General features: G+C 38.3%; 1 protein-coding gene across 9 annotated transcripts in view; it reads left to right on the top strand.

The window, feature by feature from the left end:
• The window catches only part of myo3a (myosin IIIA), a 77,593-nt gene that overhangs the window by 11,106 nt on the left and 40,166 nt on the right, over positions 1 to 26,321 (top strand). For 8 of the 9 annotated variants that reach the window (XM_088071980.1, XM_088071979.1, XM_088071983.1 and 5 more), the window contains exons 1-7: positions 1,049 to 1,202; positions 3,243 to 3,426; positions 6,283 to 6,417; positions 15,576 to 15,680; positions 15,849 to 15,948; positions 22,173 to 22,249; positions 24,682 to 24,827. In XM_088071980.1, the coding sequence (XP_087928106.1) occupies positions 1,201 to 1,202; positions 3,243 to 3,426; positions 6,283 to 6,417; positions 15,576 to 15,680; positions 15,849 to 15,948; positions 22,173 to 22,249; positions 24,682 to 24,827 (749 nt within the window). In that variant the 5' untranslated portion in view covers positions 1,049 to 1,200. Of the gene's footprint in view, positions 1 to 1,048; positions 1,203 to 3,242; positions 3,427 to 6,282; positions 6,418 to 15,575; positions 15,681 to 15,848; positions 15,949 to 22,172; positions 22,250 to 24,681; positions 24,828 to 26,321 lie in introns of those variants that run through there. The other variant, XM_088071978.1, reaches the window with a different exon arrangement.

Raw genomic sequence — 26,321 nt, 5'->3', positions numbered from 1 at the left:
TTGTTTTTTAACATAGAAAGAAGGCAATGAGCAATGCAAGAAGATATGACCCAAAAATTTGCAAAAAATTAGAAAAAACTTAAGAAAAACCAAAACATAACAAAAAAAAAGGGATTTCCACAGTCATGGAGAATCTGTAAAAGTCATGGAACCTCCTTGTCCTATTTTCCAGGCCTGGAAATGTCATGGAATTAATAAAAATCATTGGACATTTTGAAAGAAATGGAAATTTGTTGTGTGCAATAAAATTATGAATCATGAAATTGAATTATGAAGTTTAAAGGAGAATGTTTTTTACTTCAGTCATTGTTTTTACAACAAATCATATATAGACTCAAAAGCAATTGATTTTATTATCCTACCAAAGTTTAATTTGCATTTGTAATATTATATATATATATATATATATATATATATATATATATATATATATATATATATATATATATATATATATATATATATATATATATATATATATATATATATAATTTTCCTTGTTTTCTAAATATGTAATTATGATAATTACAAATCTAATTTTTCCCTAGGTCTTTTCTTTTTTTCTCTAGAAATTTTTCCCACCTTATTTTTTTATTTTTTTACAAAAAAATAACAAGATATATAAAATTAATTTCTTGTGATTTTTGGAACATTTCTTACCAGGGTGCTCATTGCCTTTTTTCCCATATTTTCGTAAGAAATTGCACCAGTTTTCTCAGTGTTAAAAGGGTTAAATCATTACAATAATTAATAATAATAATTAATTAATTAAATAAATATAAATAGTTTAGATAAAATTACTGCTGAAAAGTGAATCTGAGAGGCAATTTTCCCTTGAACATAAATAAAGTGACCACCAATAATAAAAGGAGGAGCGGCCCTCTGTAGCACTGTGCGCTTAGGGCCTCTAACCAGCTTTCCTTTTGTGTATGAATGGGCGTCTATATGGGGAAAGGCTCACGCTGCAGCAGTGGCTAATTCCCGCTAATCCCACTGTATCTCCTACCACTTAGAGATGGTTTCCAATGGCAGCTCTGGAGCAGGGGAATTGCTAGTGAGATTAGCTCACGTTAGCTCCTCCTCTGTGGTTTACAGTCACAGCCAGGCCAGGCTGGCCCACCACTGCGTCCATGCTAACCTTTTGCACAGAAATGGATTAACTATTTTTCCAAAAATGTTTCAAGTCTTATTTGGACAACCATGTAAGTTCGTCTCAGTTTATTCTGCTGTTGTTATGTTTTTAGCTTTCTGTGGATGTTGAATGCAAATCTGAGAGGGCACCCTTGTCTTGAAGGGTATTTAAACAGTGTTTAGAGGAGTTTGTGTAGGATTTAGCAGCGTGTTCCTTTACATGGTAAGTTGTTGGTGCTGGCTATCTGTCCTTTGCGCATTTCCATGCAAAGATACAATCCTGTTGTATTTGTAATTGCATCTAATAACCTTGTGTTTATAGCATTGCATCATGATTTTGAACACTGTAACAAATATTACGATAAAAAAGACAACATGGTGGCACTTTGCCCCGCTCTAACAGTAAGACAGTTTAAGTAGAGATGCACGATATTGCATTTTTTGCAGATACCCAAAATACTTATTTATAGGCTTGCAAATCGCAAATACTTTCCTTAATTGATTATTGGCAAATTTAATACATGACTAATTGTTATTTGAAAAAAATGTTAAAATTTATTCTTGTTTTGCTTATTTCAAAGAATACCAAATTTGTTTTTCCTCAATTTAAGCTCACAGCAACATATTTCATATACTTTGACATAATTGCGTAGCCTATCGATTTATTGATTAAATTTCATATGTTCAATTAAATTCTTGACAACAGATTAATCAATTGTCAACTAACTGTTATTATGCCTCATAACAACACATTTGGCCTATAACCTATACCAGTTTCGATATATCCACTTTTTCTTTTTATCAACAAGTGTCTTCTGTAGTGGAATTATCATCATATTTTGCATGTGTACTCTTATTGTGATGATGCACCAGCAGATTGGGACATAAAATATAATGCTTTTCAATATATATGACATTCATTCATTGCAAAATAACAAAGAGCATGTTGACTGATTTGGATATTTCACTTTAAAGCCAATTCCAGCCAATACTAGTAAGTGACCGATATATTGTGCATCCTTTACTTTAAGAGTTAAGAGGCAAAACATGTTTCAAAGGTAGACTATGGCCTGCAAAATCACAATTCTACAGTTGTCAGTTATCACATGCTATTTTTGAAAATGTTTATGTAAGTGTGATTTGCAATCTTAAATTGGCCTTCATAAAGCAGTGTTAAAAGTTGTCAAAAATGACAACTTCTCGCAGTTTAAATTGCAAATTGTTAACTGTGAAATTGGAGAAAACTACTTATGACTGAAAGCCATGATGCATCAGTGTTTATATTGCTTTTAAATCTCCTATTAAAAAAACAGCTTGATGTCACCATGAGTCAGCCCTGCACCAGAAAACGCATCATGTTACCAGAGCCTAGTTACAGTGTGTTTGATGCAACATGATTGGAGGAAACATCAGCCCTGAAATAACTACATACCCAGTCCTCTGAGGTACAGATGAGTCAAAGACAATGCTGAGTTTGTTGTCTTCTTTGTTGCATGAGAATACAGTGCAACATTACACCCTCTGTCAGGGATTTATCCCACTTTGAGCTCTAACCAACCTCTGACAATGTACCTCAGAAGCCTCCATTGACATCCAGCTCATACAGCTACAGGGCTGCTAAGTGTAAAGGAGGGTGAGCACATGTTTACTGCATGTGTGTCTGTGTGTTTGAGTATCACGCAGCTCTATGGAATCACCAAAAATTAACTCCCAATTATCCAGCTACAACTGGATTATCCTCCAGCTCAACACTTGATGGGCCTCCAGTTTAATTCCCAAACAAACCAGCATGACAGTGCTTTGATCACCTGACAAGCCACTCATCTGCTTACACTTATGTACAGTTTAGCCAGTGTTATTTAACTGGAAGTGCATTGAATGTTGTATTTATAACTGATAGAAAGGTAATATTAAAGATAAAATAATTCTATTGTCTTGTGTTTTTGATTATTATTTTATTTTTCTATTGTCTTTGTCGGTGAGCTTCATTAAAAAATTTGGATTGGATTGCATTTTGGATTAATTAGCTCAGACATAGTTAAGTGTAACATGCTCTCTGACAGCTGCCATCTCTGTCTTCTAATATTGACCCATGTGTTTTTCTGTCACAGGAGATCTCTCCTGAAGATGTTTCCACAATCAGGGAAATCGATTGTCTTCGACAACTTTCCAGATCCCACAGACGCCTGGGACATCATCGAGACAATCGGGAAAGGGACGTACGGTAAAGTCTACAAAGTGCTCAACAAACTTGATGGAAGTAAAGCGGCTGTAAAGATACTGGACCCCATCCATGTAAGTTGACTTTCTACTCTAAAACATAAATGTATTTCAGATTAAGTTTCTTATTTGTTTACTGCTTTTAGTCAAAAATTAACATGTTTCAGAGCCATTTTGGATCATGTCCTCACTCTGTGCCATGCACGTGTAGTAGTCAGTGCTTGTTAACGCAGGTATAAGCTTGAGGTGTGTTTACGCCTTTGGTGGAGGCGCAGGACTGACAAGCTGCTGTCTTACAGCTTTATGTCTCTTAGATTTAAAACATCTGTATTTTAGAGATTTAGACACCAACACAGATGAGATCTGGTCAACCGTTCTTTCTCTTGCTTGTTTGTTTACTTTCAGTTATTAAGTCAGTATATATACTTTTTTAAAGTATATTTTTTATGTTTTTACAAACAGCTCTTTTTAGTGAACATATTAATTATGTGGTCTCAGGTTTAGGTTAGTGTTGTATACTTTTTATTTTTTATTACTTGGCTGCAGTCCACAACCCCCACAACACAAAATTTTACATTTTACTAAAGATTTCCTGGTCACATTTTTTCCGCCCCGATCCTGATCTGAGTCATTTAATATTTAGTATCTGCTGATAACGAGTCTCAACCCGATACCTCTATTTTCTTAAATAATAAAACTGCACAGTTGTACTTCAGAGTTATTAAAAACAATCCAATATATATGCCTGAAAATTGTATAGCTCTGCACATGTTTTTAATTTTCATTTACTTACTTTTTCTTTTTTTTTTTTTTTTTTTTACAAAAACAGCGTATACAATGGCAAACCCTTCCTTTTAGTCTTTTTGGACTTGTCCCTGTCTCAAAGGAACTGCTCTGCTCTGTCCCAGAGTTTGTACTCACAAGTGTTTATTGTTTCAGTGCAGCATTTGTTACCCCACCTACATGTTTTACGTAGATCAGGCAACATTAATGTATTACTTAGTTGGCTTTTCATCTGCAGGACTATTGTTGCACTTGCAGTGGTGTGGTTGTTGTAAGCTCTGCACCTGTTTCTCTCTTCTTACCACGGTGAAGCACCATTCGCTATAGATGACTGTATAATGCAAGCGAATCTCACACTGAACTGAAATTAAACGAGTGATCTTAACTTTGGCAAATAACCAAAATGAACAGTTGCATACTGTGATTTGTTGTTTATGGTGTGTGGTGTTTTGCTACGGCCAGAGCTCAGACCCTTCAACACACACTCACGGGAGCTCAGCAGAGACGGAGAGACAGACAGCAGAGAGTTGGAGAGTTGGTGACAGCTGGTCTCTGTGTTGCTGTACATGACAAAGGATGTTATTGGGCTCAATAATCTCGATATAGCTGATCTTGATCAGCAGAAAATGCCTTGATTGGTCCAAATACCTTTCTTTGTGATCATATCAGGACATCCCTACATTTTAGGCTTTTATATCATACCCTTAGCTCATGTTTACTCCCATGAGTATCATATCATAATGACTTTAGAAATGCACCAGTATAGTTAACAATGAAAAGGCTCGACTGAGGGCCCTTACCTCCATAAAAGGATGTAACCCTTTTATATTGACGAAATGGTGGAATAGGTGCACAAAGTTATGGAAAGTGTTGACAGATGTGATATGTCATCAGCATAGTGACTGACTCAGCCCTTCACCTTCTTCCATCTTCAACATTTATCTGAGTAAATTGCCTCTGATTAATTGTTCATCATCAGTTGGATCTGTCACAGCAGTACTCTGATAATTTGCTGCTTTGTTTGTACAGGGTGTTCAGCATTGAGCCAAAACATGTTTGGCACCTTTGCAGAAGTGTGTGAAGCTAATTTGGCCTAAAGCCTGAACATTTTGACACAGAGAAGAGATACGTGATGCTACTTCTGGCAGCGTGTCTGATCCATCCTATAAAGCAGAGATTACACTCTACAGTCACAAGATTACAGAACGTTACTGGGCAGGAGGTACTGCTATCAATAAAAGACAGGGAAAAGAACAAATAACGGGGGCTTTCATAGGTTTTATGGCTACGCTGCTTTTCTATTTTAGACTAAAGTAAAGTTATTGCCATTGATGATTTTATGTTATGGTGCCATTGTACTTCCTCTGTTGTCTGTTTTGAAGGTACAGTGAACTGTATGGCTTATTTAGCAGCTCTAATGAGCAGCGATTTACATTTATTAAATCCAGCCTTCATGTTAATAAAAGTCTCATTAGTCTTTTGTGGATTTGTTACTCTTTCTCATTATTGAGATTATCTACAGATCAGTAGCCTGTGAGGACCATCATTACCGTCATTTTAATCACTGTGATTATTTAATGTATAGACTTATTACACACAGTACAACTATATTAAGTAACCCCATCATGCTACAGTATGCTTGGTTTCAGGTTATGATGTTTTTGAGGCATTACAGGATAATATTTGAATTTTTGTTTAAGTGACATTGCCATTTTTGGTGCAAAGAGGCACTGTCAAGTGTTTTTACTTGAGTTGCTGGACAAACAGTGCAGTGGCGGCTCGCAATTCAGGGTCTGGACTCCATGAAGAAGTCACAAGATAAATCTGAGGGATCACAAGACAGAATCAAACCATCTTTTTATTTTTGATTTATTCTTTTTTTATTTTTTATTTTTTGTTTTTTTCTTTATTTCTATTATTTGTTACCTGCCAAGGGATTACAGATGTAAATTAGCAGTTCTCCTAAATTGGGCATATTTACATTTGTATTTTAAACTGATATTCATTAATATGCCTTGTCCCTTTTAAATAAACATTAAATTAAATTAAAATTACAAAAGAAAATAATGTTTTGTTTTTCTCATGATTTTTCAGGTGACAAAATGTGTCTGCCTTATCATTTTAACTGACGCTGTCGTTGTTTTTCAGGATATTGATGAGGAGATCGAAGCAGAGTACAACATCCTCAAAGCTCTCTCTGACCACGCCAATGTTGTCAAATTCTATGGGATGTACTACAAGAAAGACGTGAAATGCGGAGACCAGCTATGGCTAGTACTAGAGGTAGGAACACTTAATATATTTTAATAGAAAATCCACCATATGTTTGCCGCAACCTCTATGTTTGACTAGGACCTTAAATAGCATTTGTTTGTGTATTGTGGCTGCACCGTGCAGACAAAGAGCATATAAGTGCAGATTAAAGGTCCGGTTCTACATCTCACAGCATGTCTCGCCGGGTATATGCAGCGGTGACCAAATCTGCTGGGATTATGTAACAGTTTAAGCCACCCTGGGCAGTCTAGGAGTTTACTTATAGGCCACCTGGGGGATTTGGTCTCAGGCCAACAACATGGATGTGTTGGGGGTGGAGGTGAGCTCGCGTGACATGGGCGCCCTGCTGAGAGCAGCAGAGCAGGGATTTCGGTTTGCAGGGGCTGTCGGAGTGTATTAGTTCATACACCTACTGTGGCAGGTTGGAGCAAATGCCTCCTGTTGTTGGTTTCTGTTATTTGGATTTTTGGGTAGAAAATGCTCAAATGTTGCAAAGGATTAAACATATTTTTCGGTTGCTGGTGCACTTGGATTTTTATATGCAAACTGCTTAAGCAAGTCACTTTGCCAAATTGGCAACTGAATCCAAAAAAAGGTAGAGACTGCTTTCTTGCACGTGGTGATGCAGGTATGAATTTGTGAAAGTTCAAGGGGACCTTGCTCCTGCTTGCTGTACATCTGAAAAACCCTTGCCTCCAGCTCCCCTGTTCTCCATCTTTCATATTTCATCGCCCACTGTAGCCCTTTTCAAATGTCAGCCTCCAGACAAACATGTAATGGAGGTCAACCTTAGAGGAGGGAAAGTGTTTGTGGGGTCTGACACGGTGGCCAATGTGGGTTTTCTTTTCCTTTTGACTTTCTGATCATGTAATTTATGTTCCTGCTTTGATAGGGAGCAGTACAGGCCTGCACATATCTGGTAAACATGGTCAGCAAACTTAAAGGAAGGTTGATGAGGAATAATGCAGGTAGAGTGGCTCAGCTATGGTCCGAAAGGCGTTTGAAATAGTTTTTTGGGTTTTTTTTTTTTTTAACGTAACATATATTTAGTCACACGTATCTTCTTGCCTCTGGGTTGATTGGTCTACCACACATCCAGACTGTGTGGTAGACCAATCAATCAATCAACCAAAGTCCCAAGTTCTACATTCTGTTTTTGACCATACTAATAGTGCCCTGCATTTTGCCATTGTTCTCAATGTGAATGCACTCATGCACCCAAAATAGCAAGTATACGAAAGTACAGAAGTGTCCAATTTGAGACACAGTGTAAAACAGAACTGAATATGCACCACTGCTTTGGATTTTGCAAACATTGTATTCTTTTATAGAGTAATTTAAAAATAATATCATCAAACAATAACATTTCATGAGCTGATTAAAAAAAAATCTCCAGTTCCCCTTCCCATGCATACCCAACACATCCTTTCAAAACCCCATCCCTACACACTAAAAACTGAGTACCAAAAGCATCAAGCTTGGGGGGAAAAATATAATGTAACAGATGCAACAAAAAAAACAAAGTTTTTTGTGTGCATCTTAAAATTCCAGTATACCATTTAATTATACAACCCTTATTGGATTGTGCGTGCATGCATTTGCTTCCAACAAAGGAACTCTTTCTGACCTCATCTTGAAAGGAAACCTCTATCAACTGTGTTCCACATTGTGCTGTTCCTTCTTCCGTTATCGGGTACAGCAGAGCCAGAACACAGAGAACACAGTGTCCATATTTCTGTAATTCAAGCTTAGTGGGCTTTGCATCAACAGCAGCAGTGTTATGTTAACCCAGTAGATAGTTTTCACCTCTCCAGCTTGTGTTTCTTTCCCTTTTCATCACCGTCCTTCCTCCTGACCTTTGCAGAGAACCCTGCAGTTACTTTGCTCAGATATCAAGTACAGTCTTAGATGCTTGATTATCATTATTGGAAAACAAACACCTTTATCTGATAACGTTTTTATTTTGTACTGTACTGATTGTTAGTGTTGTATTATGTTTTTTTTAAACCATTGGGACTCATTTCCTTTGAGTATGAATTCAAATCTAGTATTAGGAGAGTTCACTTTGCTACTTTGTTTACTCCCCTTCCCCTCTGTGGTTTGCATATCCATTTTCCAAATTTCCCTTGCAAAAATCTGCAGCCAGCAGTCCAAAGCTGGTGGCTAATCCTGAGGCTGAAATCACTGCCTGACAGTTTAGCTAGTGGCTGTTTGGAGCTGTGTGTGTGCCTCTGTGTGTGTGTGTGTGTGTGTGTGTGTGTGTGTGTGTGTGTGTGTGTGTGTGTGTGTGTGTGTGTGTGTGTGTGTGTGTGTGTGTGTGTGTGTGTGTGTGTGTGTGTGTGTGTGTGTGTGTGTGTGTGTGTGTGTGCGCTCTGAAGTAGATGCACATGGGGTTTTAGCAGTGAAGAGACAGGAAAGCGGGGAGCGAGGTGGTCATTCACCATGGTTACTGTCCCTCCTTTCTAAACTGTAATTTTCCATCCTTTAGCTCTGCTGAGAGGAGCCTTTCTCTGCTCTGCTCCGACAGCAGACCGCTCATTATGAACAGAATACATACAAATTGCATCCTTCACTTTGTTAGCCCCTCATTGGGGTCTGCGAGCTTTTGGCTTTGCCTCTGTAGTGTGCTCCTTTATGATAGCGGATGTGGGCAGAGATGAGCAAGCTTTCATGTATGATGGCCTTATTCTGCTCCCACAGAGCTCAAACATACTTCAAAGATAGCGATGATGGAGCGACTTTTATTCTCTAATTGGAAATAAAAACCTGATTTGGATGTGCATTTCATTTGTGAGCGCCCGTGTTTCACCCAAAGACCCTTTTTAAATGAAGGCCAATGCAGCCTTTTAAAGATCATCTTAAAGATGTATCTCATCTTCCATTGTGTAAAAATAAATGAATGCCAAATTGAATTATTCTGTTCCTATATTGCTTTTTGAGTCCTAACTTGAAATGGTTGTTTACATATTTTAAGTGTTTTTTTTTTTTTAGCACTGCTTCGTTGTAACTAATATTGGTAATAATGCTAGTCCTGGCATTTATTAGAGGGTAACCACCACATGGAAAAGGTGATGTTTATTTGGCCAAAGGCTGATCTCATGTGAAACATTGCTTTCTCATGACTTAAATTACTTTGTACTTCACATATCTCATCTTTTTCCATATGTTATTGCACCTGTGCCTGTCACAAGAAACACTTTTATTTGATGATAAATTGTTCCGGAAATAGTTGTAATAAACAATGTAACTGTTTTTGTCTCTCTGCATCATGTAGTGAAAGGGTTTGGAGTCAATGTACACATCCTCAAAAGCCTATAAATCAGAGTTATAGAGATAGCATGTGGAGAGACTAACTGTCAACTGTGATATGTTAAAAGACAGTTATACACAGGAAAAGCACTGCAAATATTTAAAAAATTAATGGGTTCAGTACTCACCAGGAAATTGAAGAAGTAACTGTGCATGAACGGCGTTTATCAGAACCAAAATTGCATTGGCATCTTTAAGAGTTTCAGTTTCCCTGCGGAGATGGAAGAACTTGTCAAACTGCCTCTGTAGCACCACATTAAACCTTTATGGTTGAGTGACTGAAAAAAATCATTCCCGAATAACAAGCCATATGACAGCAGAGTTTGTCAAACGGCACTTAAAGAAGAGTTTAATGACAGTGTAGTAGAAGCATTGGGATGTTGGGACTGTTCAAGATAAAGAAGAGGATGAATCAGTCAAAGACGTTTCAAAGGAAGCAAATGTAAGCTTGCATACAGATTTACCGTACAGATTTTATATAGATTTATTTTTTTGTATACAGATAACAGTAGACAAAGGCATGAATTCACTTTAGTAGCCCAATCAACTGGACTTGAATCCTTGAGCTTGAGATGATCTGAAAGTTGAAATAGAGGAAACCAAAGTATGCAAAGCTGGTTTCAAACCAAAGCAACTTCAAAATATTATTATTCCCAAATGGTGCTTTTGAGCAGACTGAATAATTTTTTTCTTTTTCAATGAAAAATCTCTATCTTAACCAGAGACATTGATGTTTTTTTTATCCCTTTGTTCATCCTCTGTCTTTGTACTGCATTGCTTTTTGTCGGACACCCTCTGAAAGTCAAAAATGAACCTCTGCCACCTTCATTTATGCCCATTAGTCTGTCCTCACTCGTCCTGCCCTCACGCTCCAACCTCCACAGTCATTAATTGACAATGAGGTTTAAAATGTTATTCCTTGTTTGGACTCCAATAAAGTGTGCCAGAAAGTGGACACCTCAGCTATTATTCCCGTGTAAACGATAAGGCCACAGTAACAAAAGGAGTGTTTTTCTCTGGACACGATCCAGAGTGTAACACACCCGGGAAAACACGTGATTATTCAGTGCTGCAGACATGATGCAACTCCACACGGATAATAATCTGGCAGTGAATAAGAAATACAATATACATTGATATTTGTAAGGAAACGTACATCAGAGATAGCTGACCAAAAAGTCAGCACCTGTGTGTTTTTAACGTCCGCTGTGGTTTCTCCTCACTGAGTCAGGGGGCAGCCCCGTCTGTTTCATCTTTACATTTGTTTCATCCACTTCTTTTACACATCTTTGATCGACTACTTTAATTTACATGACTAAACAAGCACCTGACCTCATTTGTAATGGAGAATATCCTGCTCAGTATTCAGATTATTCTGTTTTTCTTTGAAAATTGACAGTTCTGTGGAACTCTCTTCAGATATTGAGCAAATTTGAGGTTGAAAATGCTATAGGTAGTCCTATTAATCATTTTTTAGCAATAATAGAGTTATTAGTGTATATGTTGCAGAGTAAAGTGATATTGATATTACCTGATAGTATGGGAAAGGTAACTAGTGGGATAAGTGTTGACCTTCCTTTGAAATGTTGTTTTCCTTCATGGTGATGTCTTTTTGGCAGCTGGCAGTAAAAACCAAAGCTGAAACAAAATCAGCCGTAGTGTAATTTATGATGAAGGTCCATATTTGTCATTAAAGGCTGCATTTTTCATCATTGACTGGGAATTTTAGCCTGAAATTTATTTTAAATGTTGCTTCTTTTTTAAAAATGTTTTATTTTTTAATTTTCTGACACAAATGTGCCTGTGACCACTTAAAAAGACCACTCCGCCATGTTTTAGGTGACCTGGTGGTATTTAACCCAGTATTTACAACCACTTACTCTACACACACTGAGCACGCCAGTCTCCGTTTATTTTCTTTACTTTTAAATTCATTTTAGGACAGAATACAGAAGAATTCAAGATGAACTTCTGCCATGCATTAATAACAATCAATTTTCATTCAGTCTTTCATTTATTCATACTCCGGTGCTCGAGTCGACATGGCAGGTTTGAAATAAATGCATGCGTTTTTTTTCCGAGATGTCAGAGGGGAAGGGGAGTAAACATAGTTGCAAAGTGAACTCTCCTAATACCAGATTTGAATTCGTACTCAGAGGAAATGAGTCCTGATGGTTTAAAAAAGTACAAGCAGCCCTTTTCCACGTCACAGCAACCACATTTGTTGTAGTTGTATTGTTGTCCATGTGAAAATATCACAACAACAAGACATTTGGAGTCATCTAGCTTTTACATGCTGTACAGTGCCACAAAAAAGTTGTGATAACAAAAAGAAAAAAAAATTAAAAACAAATCAGGAGAAATATGGAGAATTGTGACCCCTGGAGGCAAATGAGAGAGGGCGATTATAAGCAGGACTCCTTGTAAAACCTGGAGGGTTGGCATGTTTGCATAAAAAGAGAGTGACCAAAATAGAGTTGTGCAGCTCGAGCTGAGCCACTTTGTTTGTCTGACTGTTTATGATCACCAGATTTTCTTTCAGCACACACATAGAATGGAGAGCGAGTTGACCATGAGGAAATATTTGCAGAATTTGACAAAAAGTTTATTTAATGAGAATCACATATCCACAGTGACTTTTACAATCACCATCATAGTGTAATGGTGTAATGCAATTTCTTGGGAATTAGGGTTTTGTTTCATCTTTGTGACAATTGTGGAGAAGTTACAAAAAATGAATCCTCAAAATAGTTGTGTTTAAATATCTATGCCCAAAAGATTAGTAAGTCTAGTTTAATCTGTGCAGGATTTAAATCAGTCCAGGTCTGAAGTTTCATATATCGTTGCCACTCTGCAGAGGTTTGTCTTCACCACATCTCAAATAATTAATGTTCATGTCGAGCATCACTTTCTGGAAGTGGGCACTGTGGCTAAGGTGAGAGCACTAACGTTTAGCTCTGCTAAATCTAGGGCACCGGACCTCTCATTAATATGGATTTGTCTGTCTGCCCATGTAATTTAATGATGACAGGTGATATGGCAGCCGTGATGTCGACTGACGTCAAGCGCGGCTCATTGTCGAGAGCGCTGTGCTGTCTGCAGAAGCCTCGGTGGTATTCTCCGCTTAACTGCAGTTTGTCTGCACGTCTGATAGTGGAGAGAAAGAGTGATTAAGCTCCCCATGTGGCAGCTGAGATACATGCCATCCATCCTGCAACAGCTCTCTGGGCTCCTGATGGATAGGTAGATTGATAGGCAGATAGAAAACAGACACGAGGCACGGCGCTGAAAACTTATGCCATTGTTTAGTCAAGGTCAAAGACTTGCTTCACTTTCAGTATGGTGCATGGAGGGATTACTTAATAGGTCTATGAGGCACTTGGTTCCCTGTTTGAAGTGGCTGTTTGAAAAGTCAATCATTGACTTAAAAAAGACACAAAACTAAAAAACTACTGCAGGAGGCATAAAATTACCTCAATGTAACAAAATGACCAAAAAGAGAAACAAAAAGCAAAGAGGTGCAAAAATACAATAGAGACATGAAATTATGACCAAGAGACACAAAACTACTACAAAACACACAAATCAACTACAAAGATGCACAGAATTACTACAAAGACTCACAAAATTACTATAAAGAGGAACAAAATGACTACAGTTACACCCAAAATGACCACAAAGAGGCACAATGGTACTACACAGAGACACAAAATTACTACGATGAGGAACAAACTTTGTCCAAGACACACAAAATTACCTCAGATATAGTCGAAACTACTACAAGAAATAAAATGAGTACAAAGAGACACATTACAAAATACGATGTTGTTTGTGGTCATTTTAATTACTTTCAACATGTGTGTCTTCCTATTATTTAAGTGGGGGCCATTTTTATGTTTGTGTTGTGAAAAAGGCATGTCGTCTCATAATCTGTCCATGATCTAATATTTAATATTCTAATATTTTCTGATGTTCTTTATTTTAGGTCTCACAGCATCTTCTTCAACAAAGAAAAGAGACAAAAGTCATAATGCATCTTGGTGCGGTCTAGTAACTGCCAGAGTTAAAACAACTTAGAAATACACAAAACTGATATTTTAGTTTTAGCAAATCATGTATTAATCAAAATGCGACACATTTGCTAGTTCCAGCTTCTAAAATATGAGGGTTATCTGTTGTCATCAAAGTGATTTTAATATTTGATATTTGTCATGTTTTAGACTGTTAAGACAAAATGAGCAATTTGAGGAAGTCCCATTGGACTTTGAGAAACTGTGACCAATAAGTTAATGGACTAAACAATTAGTTATTTAAAACATTAATTGGTAATTGCATTAATATATATTTCTATCCTTATCTACTAAATGTGTTTTTTGGTCTTTAAAAACTGTGCACTGTAAGTGGAAGAAACCAATTTATAGCTTGTGGTTTGCTCAATTGGCTGCAGAAAGTAGCATTGAAACATTGTGGGTGGAAGTATAATGACATGACAAAATGAGCCCCTATTTGGAGATTTGGATAAATGGCTGCAAATCTTATGTCTGTGTTACAACGTTGTACCAGTCAGCACTTTTTTATTTCTTAGACTTGCATGGGGAGATATTCATAGAGCCACAATGCATCATTTTTCTCTGTCATTATGCAACATTTTTGTCAAATTGTACCGTACTTAATGTATTGCTTTGCTGTCCATTTTATAAATTTTGCATCATAAGCAATATCAGCTCCATGCTGTTTTGTTGCATACAACACCCTGTCATTTTGAACTGAATGATCTTATAGCTGTGTTAACGCTGTGGTGTTTATTTATTAGTAACCTTTCCTGATACGTGCTGAACAATCTCTCCAGTATGAGCACTGCAGGGGGCTGATCCTTATCCTAAATAACCACACGCCACTGCACGTCTATTGCCTAATTAAGCTTTCAGTTTGCAGGAAATTAGTGTAATTATACATGAAAGATATAATGAAAATTTCCTGTCTAACACATGTTTTTGCATGCGCTTAGGATGTGAGTTGAAACGCAAGATATTCACAAGTCATAACAGATGGTAAAAGAGGGCTTTGTGTGTTTAATGCATGTGTGGATGATATCTTTTACAAGGTCGGTGTTTACAAACACATGCAGAATCTGCAATTTCTGTTCGCTAGCAGCCGCCCAGCACTGTGACTGACATCTTAGAGTGCTTTTTATTTTTCGTACACCTCTGGCATCTCCCAAAGAAAGGCCCAAATTAAGGGTTATTATTGTTGCCAAGGCAACCAACAGGGTAATTTTCTGTAATCTTCCAAGAAGGGGTTGCTATTGACAGTGGAGTCTATATCTAGATGCAGTATACTTAAAGAAAACACATATAAACACATGAAATAAAATGTTTTTTCCCATGAGATGCTGATTTTAATGTTAGTACATTCTGTTTTCAGTGTGAAATTTCTTATAAATGTGCAATTTCTAAAATAAATGTTGGCATTGTCTGAAAACATAAGAGGATGTACTTCATTTGAAGATGATTTAATGCATGTTTAATATTTACCCCGCTTAGTCATCACAGCGTAAATTAAACCCCGCACACAAACTGTACTTTCTCCTGGTGGGCACGTACGATTTTCACCTCTTGCTAAGCTGCCTCAGAAAGATAAGCTGCTAAAGATTGACAGAATTACTCCCAGCATCTCTTTTCTCACTGTGAAATCTTATGATCAAAACATTTCATCCTTTGCTGTTTCTCTGTGTGAAATTCTGAATATTGCTCAGATGCCCCAGATTTGAGCGCATTGTATAAGCTCAGCTATAAGTGCTGACTCATGTTGAGCTTTTGGCCATTATTCTTTGTCCTTTGTGGGTTTTTCTGTTGCAGCTCTGCAATGGTGGCTCTGTGACAGATCTGGCTAAAGGCATGTTGAAGAGAGGAGACCGAATGGATGAAGCCATTATTGCCTACATCTTGCATGAGGCCCTCATGGTAAGTCTGTCCTTTTGAACGAGCACGAGGGGAGACAATGCTGTACTGTCGGGTTCAATAGAACAACCTCCCTCTGAATACTTCGCCGCAATGAAAAGACCTGAAAATGGGATAATTTTGAAGGCAGGTGCTTGTCAGAAAAAGCTGTTAACCTCTTTTTTTCCACAGGGCCTTCAGCACCTGCATATTAACAAGACCATCCACCGTGACGTCAAAGGCAATAACATCCTGCTGACGACGCATGGAGGAGTCAAACTCGTGGATTTTGGTATGCAATGTTTTCCTCTTCTGTTGCACTCATTTTCAGGTTTATAAATGTATTTTGGGTTTCTACTAGAACAGTGGTTCTCAGCCAGGGCTCCAGAGATGCCTAGGGAGTTTTGGGGTTCCCCAAAGGCTAATAGTTTATTTTCCCTAATTAATAGAGGGAGCCCAATGTGAGTAAGAGTGACTCTTCTGGTCATATACTTCACTTCCTGCATGGTAATCACCTCAATTATAGAATTCTGATCTTATATTATACCCAACAACCAAACAGTCAAAATCTTTTCAGATGGATGTCATTAAAGCAAAATTTTATCAAGTAAGGATCCGTGACCTAATGTGTATCGATTTAGGGGTCCCTCACAAAGATTGAGAACCACTGTACAAGAACATGTAATGTTTATAAAACACTTTTCCTTCTTTCCGTCTCTCCTGGATCACCTGTATTCACACTCTGTCTGAAGCGCTCTGTTTCAGAGCCTGTCTCTTTAAGCCCCCCTCCTGAAAAAGCCCAGTCTCCCCTGACTAGTCAGCGTCTCAGGGTCTCTGCACCGTCACTGCAGCTGGAAAATCACTGTAATGGAGTATAGCAGTGCTTTGTAGTGCAAAAAATCACCAATGAAAACCTATAAACCAAAATCTTCAACCAGACATGCTCCAGTAGAAATATAATCCAAAATCTGAAGACATTAACAACATGAGCAGCCATGATTACATGTTTCCTTGACATTAGCTTGTAGCTGCAGGCAGCAATGTACCTGCAGCCACAGATTAACTAACTAACTAGAATATTGGCTCTTTTTTGAAAGAAATGAGAGAAGCCCCAAAAATAATTTAGAGAGTTTTCACAAGTGCTACGACTGAGCATTAGGGCCATGTTAAAGAAAAAAGTTAGATTCGAGAAAAAAATCATAATATTATGAGAATGAAGTCGTAATTGTGCAAGAAAGGGGATATTATATTATGGAAATAAACATATTGTCAGCAAACTATAAAACAAGTGCGAGCACAGGCAGTCTCCTTGGCAACCATTGTCCCCTGCTGCTGTCTTTGTTTGAGCTAAAAGATCCTTGGCCTGAAAAACACTGAAGAACCCTATTCTATACCACAATCTTCACAACTGAATATGTTATAGAGGGAATATGATCTGAAATCTGTGATAAATTAATGCCAGCAACCAGTATTACATGTTTCCTTGATGTTAGCATGTAGCTAAATGTAGCAGTGTATGTAAGGTAAACACTTGCAGTAGCGTGCCTGGAGCAGAAGAGCTTATAAACAAGTCTTCACAAGCTGACGTCATCTCGTAGCCAAAATAGAAAAATATTGAAAACAGAGTATTGAGAGTTTTTAAATTTTCTTGCTCACAGGCATTACATATATTATTTATATGAACACCCAACATTGTAACATTCTTCATATGACAGAAAATAAGGAAAAAAGCATGACAGGTCCACTGTAACACTGTGTCTTTTTTTGTATTATCCTCCTCTAATCAGGCAAAATCATGTTATGGCTCTGTTTAACCGAAGAGGGTCAAATCCATTACCTTCAGCCGCTTGCCAAATAAATTGTGCCACTAATTAGTTTCCTTGAGAGGTTGGAATACATTTACATGACCCGACAAGGAAGCAGACGATTACTCTTTTCCATTACTGCCTACCTTTCACATTCTCCGGCAGACAGCAGTGGACATTGTTACTCTTCACTCTGTGTTTGCACTGATTTGCTTTTGGGTTTTCTTAACCAAATAAGGCTGTCGGAGCGGCACAGCCATAGTTCTTGGATTGAAGGCTCACGATAGGCAAAGTGATTCTGACTACTTCCAGGGGATGACTCACTCCAGTCTTCTTCAGGGGCTGAAAAACCAGCTGCCTGTTTTCATTACAAATAAAATCCCCACTCAACATGTGTGTAGGTTTGCATTTAGCCTACTAATTGTGGGCTTCTCTTAAAAGCCTTTTTGTAACCATGAAGCACAAAGTGCACAGCTCTTATACAAGGAGGAGGAAGGGGGGTATTAATGGAATCACTTAATATGTGAATGTGAAGTAGCTAATATGAATCAGGGCCATCCGTTGCCCTCAAAGCAGCGTCTTCCTCCTCATCAGCCTCTCAGAGTTTTTCAGCACCTGTTTATTGCACCAGATTTAGAGAAGGAAAGCCTCGAGGTCTTGAGGAATTAAAAAGTTAGAGATGTAATTCAAACTGTACTTCCATAAATATTTAGCTGTGTCTACATGTGGTGATGAGAGCTTCATCATGGGCACTGATATTTCTGAATTTGCTCCCAGCCCATTGACGGATCACAAAACTTCATCAGTATCAGTACTTCAACAATGTCCCCTGGTTTTCAGCTATTTTTTCACTTTTTTTTTTTTTTTTTTTGCTTCTTTATAATGAAAATCACCTGTTTCAACATGTGGGGTGGCGCGACAATGCTCAGACGCAATGCGATTCTTTCTTGAAAGATTATGTCTCAATGCAGAAAAGTCAATAATAGGTCATTTAAAACCCAGTTTAAAACATCATCAGATGCAAAAGTGAGCCTTTCAGTTTTTTAATTTTATATCCTCAGTGTGTATATTTGTGGACGTTCAAACAAAAGATCTCATACTAAGTGGACAACATGCTTTTCTCCTCAGCCATTTTCCACGAAAAGAAGATGTAGTACATATATATATATATATATATATATATATATATATATATATATATATATATATATATATATATATATATATATATTCATAGTTAACATCTTAATTTACTAAAAGCTGAGATTCAGTTTTAACAGTTTAGCTGCTGAAAGTTGATAAAGCCCAAATTAGTCAATGCAATTTTTTTATACAGTAAGTGCTGGAAAAGTTTCATCTCTTTTGATGTTTTAATTTCAAAATGTCACTGAAAGTAGTTGTTAACTGTCAGGTTTTACTCATGAATAGTTCTAGTGTCTCTGTATAAATGGGATGGATGTGGCATTTCAGAACTGAATTACCTGGAAAAAAAAAAAAAAGAAAATGCCACAGATAAGAAGAGAGAGCGAGAAAGAAGCTCCATCAGCATAAACTTTTTGGCTGGCTGCAATTCGTCCCTCTTGATGAGAGTGGTAGTTAAATATCTGCTAATTAATGTCAAATCAGCCAAGTCCAGAATCAGTCACAGTAGGGTTAAATAATCTAGGAAACTGAAGATATTGTACTAAGTATTCATTTATCAATTATACAAAATCTAAATATTGTTCCTGAGCAAATGCAGTATACTGCTTCTCAGGTGAAGTATGACTCACATGCAGTTATATAGTTAATTATACACAAACGCATTACACAAATGATGTGACTAATGGCCACTAGACCACTGGAGGGTTAATACAGCGGTGACGTGGAGATAAAAGGGCTTAACCCACACACATGTAGCTTGGCTTTAGCTTGTTAGTTGGTCAACAAATTCTGAAACCGTATTCAAATTTTGAAACCGTATTCAGTCACGCAAGTAATTCTGAGTTTGTATTTATCTATATATAACTACATAAATCTTATTAAAAGGAATCTTTAGTGTTGCTGAATGAGTACAAACTTTCACAGTTATTGCAGTTTCAAGTACATCATGAAAGGCTTCAAGGTCTCAAAGAAGATATTGCACTTACGAGATAATCTATTTGAAGTCACTAAAATCGAGTCATTGCAAACATCTACCCATGTTGTTGTGATATAGAGATGTTGCTTTAGAACATCTTATCCACTGTTTGTTCCTCTGGCTAAACCAGTAATGAATCTCTGAGATAGGAAGGGTACAGTATCTGTGGATGTGCGCCTGAGAAGACATTTATTACATCAAAACATTGTCGGGTTTAAACTCTTGGTGGTTTAGGGAGAAGCCTCTAGAAGCCAGATAGGAAGTAATTTCATTTAAAGTTGCTGCATTATCACCAATAAGTCATTGCTGCATTAATTTTGCGAACTAAGAGTAATTGCTGTAAAGCAATCGGACCATCGACCAACCATGTTAACATACTCACTGTTATCTGCTGTTATCTCTCTGCTGACTATTCAAAACAAATGCATGTTGCTTGTCAGAGTTAAATAAGAAACATTATCTTTGGGAGCATGTGGTTATTAGCATTTAGCTCAGTAGTAAGTCAGATTAGTACTGTAGTTTCAGTAGAAAATTGAAGCACAAGTCACACAGTTCATGTGTGACCTGCATTTAAATGCAAAAATCAGAATTTCTCAGCTCTCTTCGACACTAAGTGAATGTCATGTCATCCACCTGAGGCAAAAGTGGCAGCGAACTGAGCAGATAAGATGTGGACCCCTGTCATGTTACTATCACTCAATTAAGTCTTTGCTGACTCGTGAATTTGGCAGCATTCAAAGACAGTGACAGATAGAGGAATCTCTTCCAGGCTGTGTACAGAGCAGGCACAAAAATGACTGTCTTTTGTTTGAGCTTGTTTGCGAGCCTTTAACATCGCTGACAGTTTAAATTTCTATCAGATATTGGTTATGACGCCATCGGAAGAGGAAAAAAAAGGGAGAAGCAGTTTAGAAATAGCCCTGCGTGTGTAAAAACTTGCTGAGTGACGAAAACGGAGAGAAAAAAAAAAAGGAGCCGACTCGTGCTTGCTTCGGCGGCGCTCCACGCAGGCACTGCGTCACGCTGGGATTAATGGTTTTTCATGTGGAGGGGTGCACGCTACGCTAAGCAGCTGAAGAGATAAAGCCCCCGCAGTGACTCATCACCAGCAGAGAAACAAAATAGCAAAGAGATGGACCCAAAAAAAGCAGCGGAAAAATGAGCGGAGCTGTTCGTTCATGGGCCTCTCATGAATATTCTAATTGACAGCGTTATCTCTGTGATGATTATTAAGTGTGGCCCACCAGGCTCCACTCCGGGCTAATGTAGTGGAAAGAGAGGGGCCGTGAGAGCTTTAATAGGGGGCTCTTTGTGTTTCTGTGTCCTCACATACTCATATAGCTTATGTGTATTGTAGCAGACGTGTGTGTGTTTGATCGGACTGTGGGTTTGTTTTCACTCATGTGGGTTAAAAGTGTTTCTGTGTAGTGGTTTGGTGCAAGCATGTGCATATCCCCTTTTGTGTGTCAGCCTTTTTGCACATATCGTGCACATGTTTCTAATCCCGTTCAAACTTTTCTCCTCGACATTGCTCATCTTCCCTTGGCCTTAACCTGGAGCAACATTACTTTGCTTGCACTGCTTTTATGTGCTTTTCATAAGTGTTTAAACCTTTGAACACTGAGCAAATTGGTGCAAGTTTAAAAAAAAATGGAAAAAACTTCATGTCCTTAAAGCTCTGATGCTGCATTCTGACTGCTAAAACATGTTCTACAGGGAATCAAATTTTTCAGAAACTGTGTGATTCAAATATAATAATACACGACACGCTGTGCAAGACAAAGACGTTGTTCTGCAACAGCATGTCGTGCATCACTAGATCACCTTTTGGTTGTTGTTAGCCGCCATTGTCTCGAGGCTCTGCTTTTGTCCCGGTTGCTGCTTTAGCTGAGCCAGCCCTGGGATACATTACAGTGTGGCGTAACACTGATTTGTCTGGACTGGACTGAAGTCACGATTGTGGGTCAGCATGTTCCTTGTCAGGCTGTGTACCGCACATTAATACACATGCCCTCTCCGTCTCTCTGCGGGCTCATTCCTGCTCAGTTTAGCCATCTCTGACTTGACTGTTGCAACATGACTTTGCCCTATTTGTATGCACATAGATAGAGCTAACAAATGCTAATAAATCACTTATATTCACAATATCTTGCTCTGAGAGACGCTGAAACGTCTCCAGCTGCCAGAGTCTGTTTACAGCTGAATTGTATTCAAATGTTGTTCTTGAAATGCCCGGCAAAAATCACCTGCAGTCACATAAGAATTTGAAATTCAAAGCAATCTATCATTTGAAGGAAAAAACACATTGCAGCTTGATGGCAGTGTGTGCATGTGTGCGTTTTGTTTTTCCTCCTTGTCACTATAGTGACAGCTCTATCAGTGGGATAAGAGAGAGCTCTGAGATCCATTCAGCAGTGTATCAGTCGAGCAGCACCCTGCTGTTTACTGTTCTCTGTGTTCACAGGTCATCACTTTTACCAGTCACAAAAAAACACGAGAGAAAGTTACTGAGATAGTGCAAATTGTCTCCATTGCATGCACATCTTGAGAGTGAGGCTAAGGTGTCTTAAGTGTGTATTCTCTTCCCTGCAGGTGTTTCAGCCCAGCTGACAAATACCCGTCTGAGGAGGAACACCTCTGTGGGAACTCCCTTCTGGATGGCTCCAGAGGTACAGTAAAAACTGGCCTATAAACGCTCCCGCAGCCTCGTCTCTTTCCACTACATTAGCCTGGAGCAGATCCCAGTGGGCCACAGATAATAATCATCAAAGAGATAGCACCGTCAAATACAATGTGCATGAAAAAATGGGATGGACGGCCTCCATCATCCTGCCGTAGCTCAGCAGCTCATATACCTCCTCTACAGACACAGTTACATCAAGAAATGATGATTTTTATACCAGTACATAGTCACATCTTTTTCTTTTATGGCAGCTAACTTTCTCCTGTGTTATGCAAGGGACTGTACAGAGTGAAGTGGTCTCTTTCATTTATATTTTAATAACTGAACCCACAACACTGCAGGAAAACCTCTAGTGGCATCCTGTAATCTGCACACTCAACACTGATTGGACGAGATAAGATGAACCATTAGCAACCTCTGCAGGGATAAGACAGGTAACTTTATGCTCTCCTCTAAATGCTGCACCTACGCTAGATTTAAATGCGTTTCCTCCCAGCATGGACACTGTCCCCTGATTTGCCCTTCATAGATAAGCCTCGCATATTCACTGGTCAAATCGAAATGGACATTTTTACATGAGGTTTGCATGCCGTGCAAATTGTACATTAGAATACACATGACGTGTTTGTCGGTCAGGACTTGAGGATTTTAATCTCATTTGTGTAAAATGTTCGTCCCAAAAGTTACTCAGGGGATTCTGTAGACTACGAGTCTTTGGTTGAAAGGTTAATTGATGTCAGGAGCGAGATTTGAAAAGAAAGATTGATGGTGTAATTGTTATAAGAAAAAAAACATTTGGGGTGTTTTTTTTTTATTCTGGAAAATATACAGTGCTGCATTTTGGACTTGATCTTAACTTTCTCAAGAAGAAGTGAGTTGTGGGGTAAGTCGTGTCACGTCTGCACGATGTTATACACTTTGAATGAGCTTTATTTTGATTGATGCTGTGTTGTGAGTATGTTTTTGACTCGAATATACATTTTGATCATTCAGATTTTCAAAATAATATTCACAAGGACTGATTTAACGTAGATTTTTTTGTATTTGTCATGTGGAGGTATTGCAGAATAGTAAGGGACTTTGTGTTTTGTTTTCCATAAAGTGTGTGTGCATACACTTGTGGTTCAGGACGTCTTATTGGCAATGTGGTAATGATTTGCCTGCTTCTCCTGTCTGTGTACATACAAACATGCCTATTGGGAATTGAGAATACAAATTATATTGATTTCAGACCCTCGACAATAATGTTGAATGTGTGTTTGTGTGTGTGGTGATGTGTACACATACCTCCCACTCAGAGATGATTCATACTGTTGATCGGGTACTATGTTGCCCTAAAGACATTGATGATAGACTTTTCAGAGTGCATTGCTGTGCGTGTATGTGTGTGTTCGCTAGTGTTTGTGTGTTTGCGTGGGCGCACTATATTGCTCACAGCAGATGATGATGAGGCTGCGGCTTCAGCGGAGCTCTATTAACCTCTACATTCGGTTCCTTTGATATTTTTGATGTACATTTTGCCCCGGTACATGTTTGTTTAGTGTATTGTGTCAGTACGAGAGCTCCCCAAAATGAAAAAGATCCACTAACAATACATAGATATTGACTCACTAATAAGAAAGCAGGCCCAAACTTTTAAGTTAAGTCCTGAAGTATGTCCTTTATAAACAGGATATCAGACCATTCATGTGTTCGTTGGTTGTTTTAGGGATAGAAAATGTTGAGATTTTCTTAAAGGAATTCTTCATACCACAAATGACTATCTGCATACTAGTTACTCACCTTTTGATGTTGAAGTCATGAAGAAAACTTTTTTCTCGTGTGCCTCAATGTTGAACAAAATATATCAAAACATCTTTTTACAAACTCTCACACAATGCAATGCAATATATTCCAAGTCTCATTTATCCAGTTTTTTGCTCTGTTCTTCCTAAATATACACCTCTTTCCAGTGAAGAGCTGAACTTAGTGAAGCTTATCAATGCCAGACTCCATTGACAAAAACATTAATTTAATCTTCGAACACGAGAACTGCCTCTATCGGTAACTATGTTTGTGTTATTGTGTGACTTTTGTGAATCTATATGTTTAAAACCCCAAAGTGACATAATAACGCAAACATATTAACTGACAGAGGCAGTGGTGGTGGTCCAGCAGATCCCATGTTCAGCTAGATAAAATGATTGTTTTTGTCAGTCTTGCTGTGAAGAGAGCATCAAAACTGGAGAAGTCGCTTGTGTGAAAAACAGAATCTTTGCCAATTCAAAATAATACAGGGTCATATACAAATGGTCATTCTGAGGGTCGAAGTCAGTGTAAACATTTGAATTGGCATGCTTAAACATGACTTACATGGAGCTATTTGTGTTACTCTTTAATCATTTATCGATGTTTTGTTACTCTGTCCTCCTGCTGCAGGTGATAGCATGTGAGCAGCAGCTTGACTCAACCTACGATGCTCGCTGTGATGTCTGGTCGCTCGGCATCACCGCCATAGAGCTGGGAGATGGAGACCCACCCCTCTCCGAACTCCACCCAATGAGAGCCCTTTTCAAAATACCAAGGTGAGTCCCGATCACACTAACACAACAGTCTGTCGTCATCGTCGTCGTCATCATCATCATCATCATCATCATCATCATCATCATCATCATCATCATCATCATCATCATCATCATCATCATCATCATCATCATCATCATCATCATCATCATCATCATCATCATCATCATGGGGCTGTGTCTTTGATACTGACACTGTTAATTTAGTCTTAGTCTTTAGTCTTTTTTCAAAACCAGAAAATCAATAACGTTTGAGCTTATCAATATTACTGTTGAGTCCTGTGGGTCCTACAACGTAACATTACATCTCAAGTTGAGTCACATCATTTAAATCCAATCACTGGTCCCACATACATCAATTGTCAGCTGCTGATGATAAAATGACTATTAGGCAAAGGTAAATAAAGAGTCCTTAGTATGTGTTCAAATATAACAAGAAAAAGAAAATTAAGTTTTTGTGGAGAAACTTGATTAATACAGTTGTTTGGGTAAGATATTTGTTTTCCCAGCAATATAAAAGAAACAGTCACAACATAAGCAAAACCACTTCTGTTAAAAACTTATAGTCACCTCGTGTTTCCACCAAATAATAGAAACGCATCGATAGTGGTATCGATCAAGATTCGGATCGTTAAGGAGTCTTGATAATGGTATCAATATCAATAAAAATTAACAATCCCCATCCCTACTCATGCCTATCCCTAGTACTTGAGTAAATGTACTTAGTTACTTTCCACCACTGCTGTTTTGTGAAGGTTTGCTAAAAGACTTTTAACTTAGACAATCTTTTTTCAGCAGTGGTGTGAATACAAGTCTTTATTCAGTCCGTCAGAATGTAAAGACAGGGTATTGCTGCAATACTGCAATCCAGAAAAGCCATTTCCTGCTCCACAACACAGTGATTTGCTTCTCTGTACAGACTATCACCAGATAAAGGACAGTCTTTTCATTTCAAATGGCTTTTTTTCTGCTCGCAGGGGCTTATCCATAAACCCCTCCCCTCCTGGCGCTGATCCCATTCATCCCGTGGGTGGAGGCTGAGAGCACAGCCACCCTTTTTCTCATCTGTGTTTTTTTGTGGGCTGAAGGTGAAAAGTAATTGTTTATCGTCTCCTGATTCCAGTGTGAGAGCTGCATAAGCACTTACCGTCACTGTCGACTTTACAGCACAGCACTTTGTCCATCACTGTGTGCTCACTCACTCACTCACTCACACGCACACACACACACACACACACACACACACACACACACACACACAGAGAGACAGCTCCTGTGACATAGCTGTCCTGTGTGTTTGCTCTGGGGGTCGTGCTCCACAGGAGACATCACGCAGCTCCCTCAGAATCTATGTGACTGCTGCAGCCAGAGCTTCAGGCTGTCTGTTCACACTCCTCACCTCCCTCCTCTCACTACTCGGGCTTTATTCGTCAAGCAGTCTTAGAAAAAGCCACGCTGAGGGCACTGATTCATGCACGGCCGTCTTATTTAATTTAC

Source organism: Plectropomus leopardus, chromosome 21, assembly GCF_026936395.1.
Source record: "Plectropomus leopardus strain MGB_pleo_1.0 chromosome 21, ASM2693639v1, whole genome shotgun sequence".
NCBI classification, from domain to species: domain Eukaryota; kingdom Metazoa; phylum Chordata; class Actinopteri; order Perciformes; family Serranidae; genus Plectropomus; species Plectropomus leopardus.
Note: the sequence above shows the minus strand (reverse complement) of the source record. Positions and strands in the feature narration are given on the sequence as shown.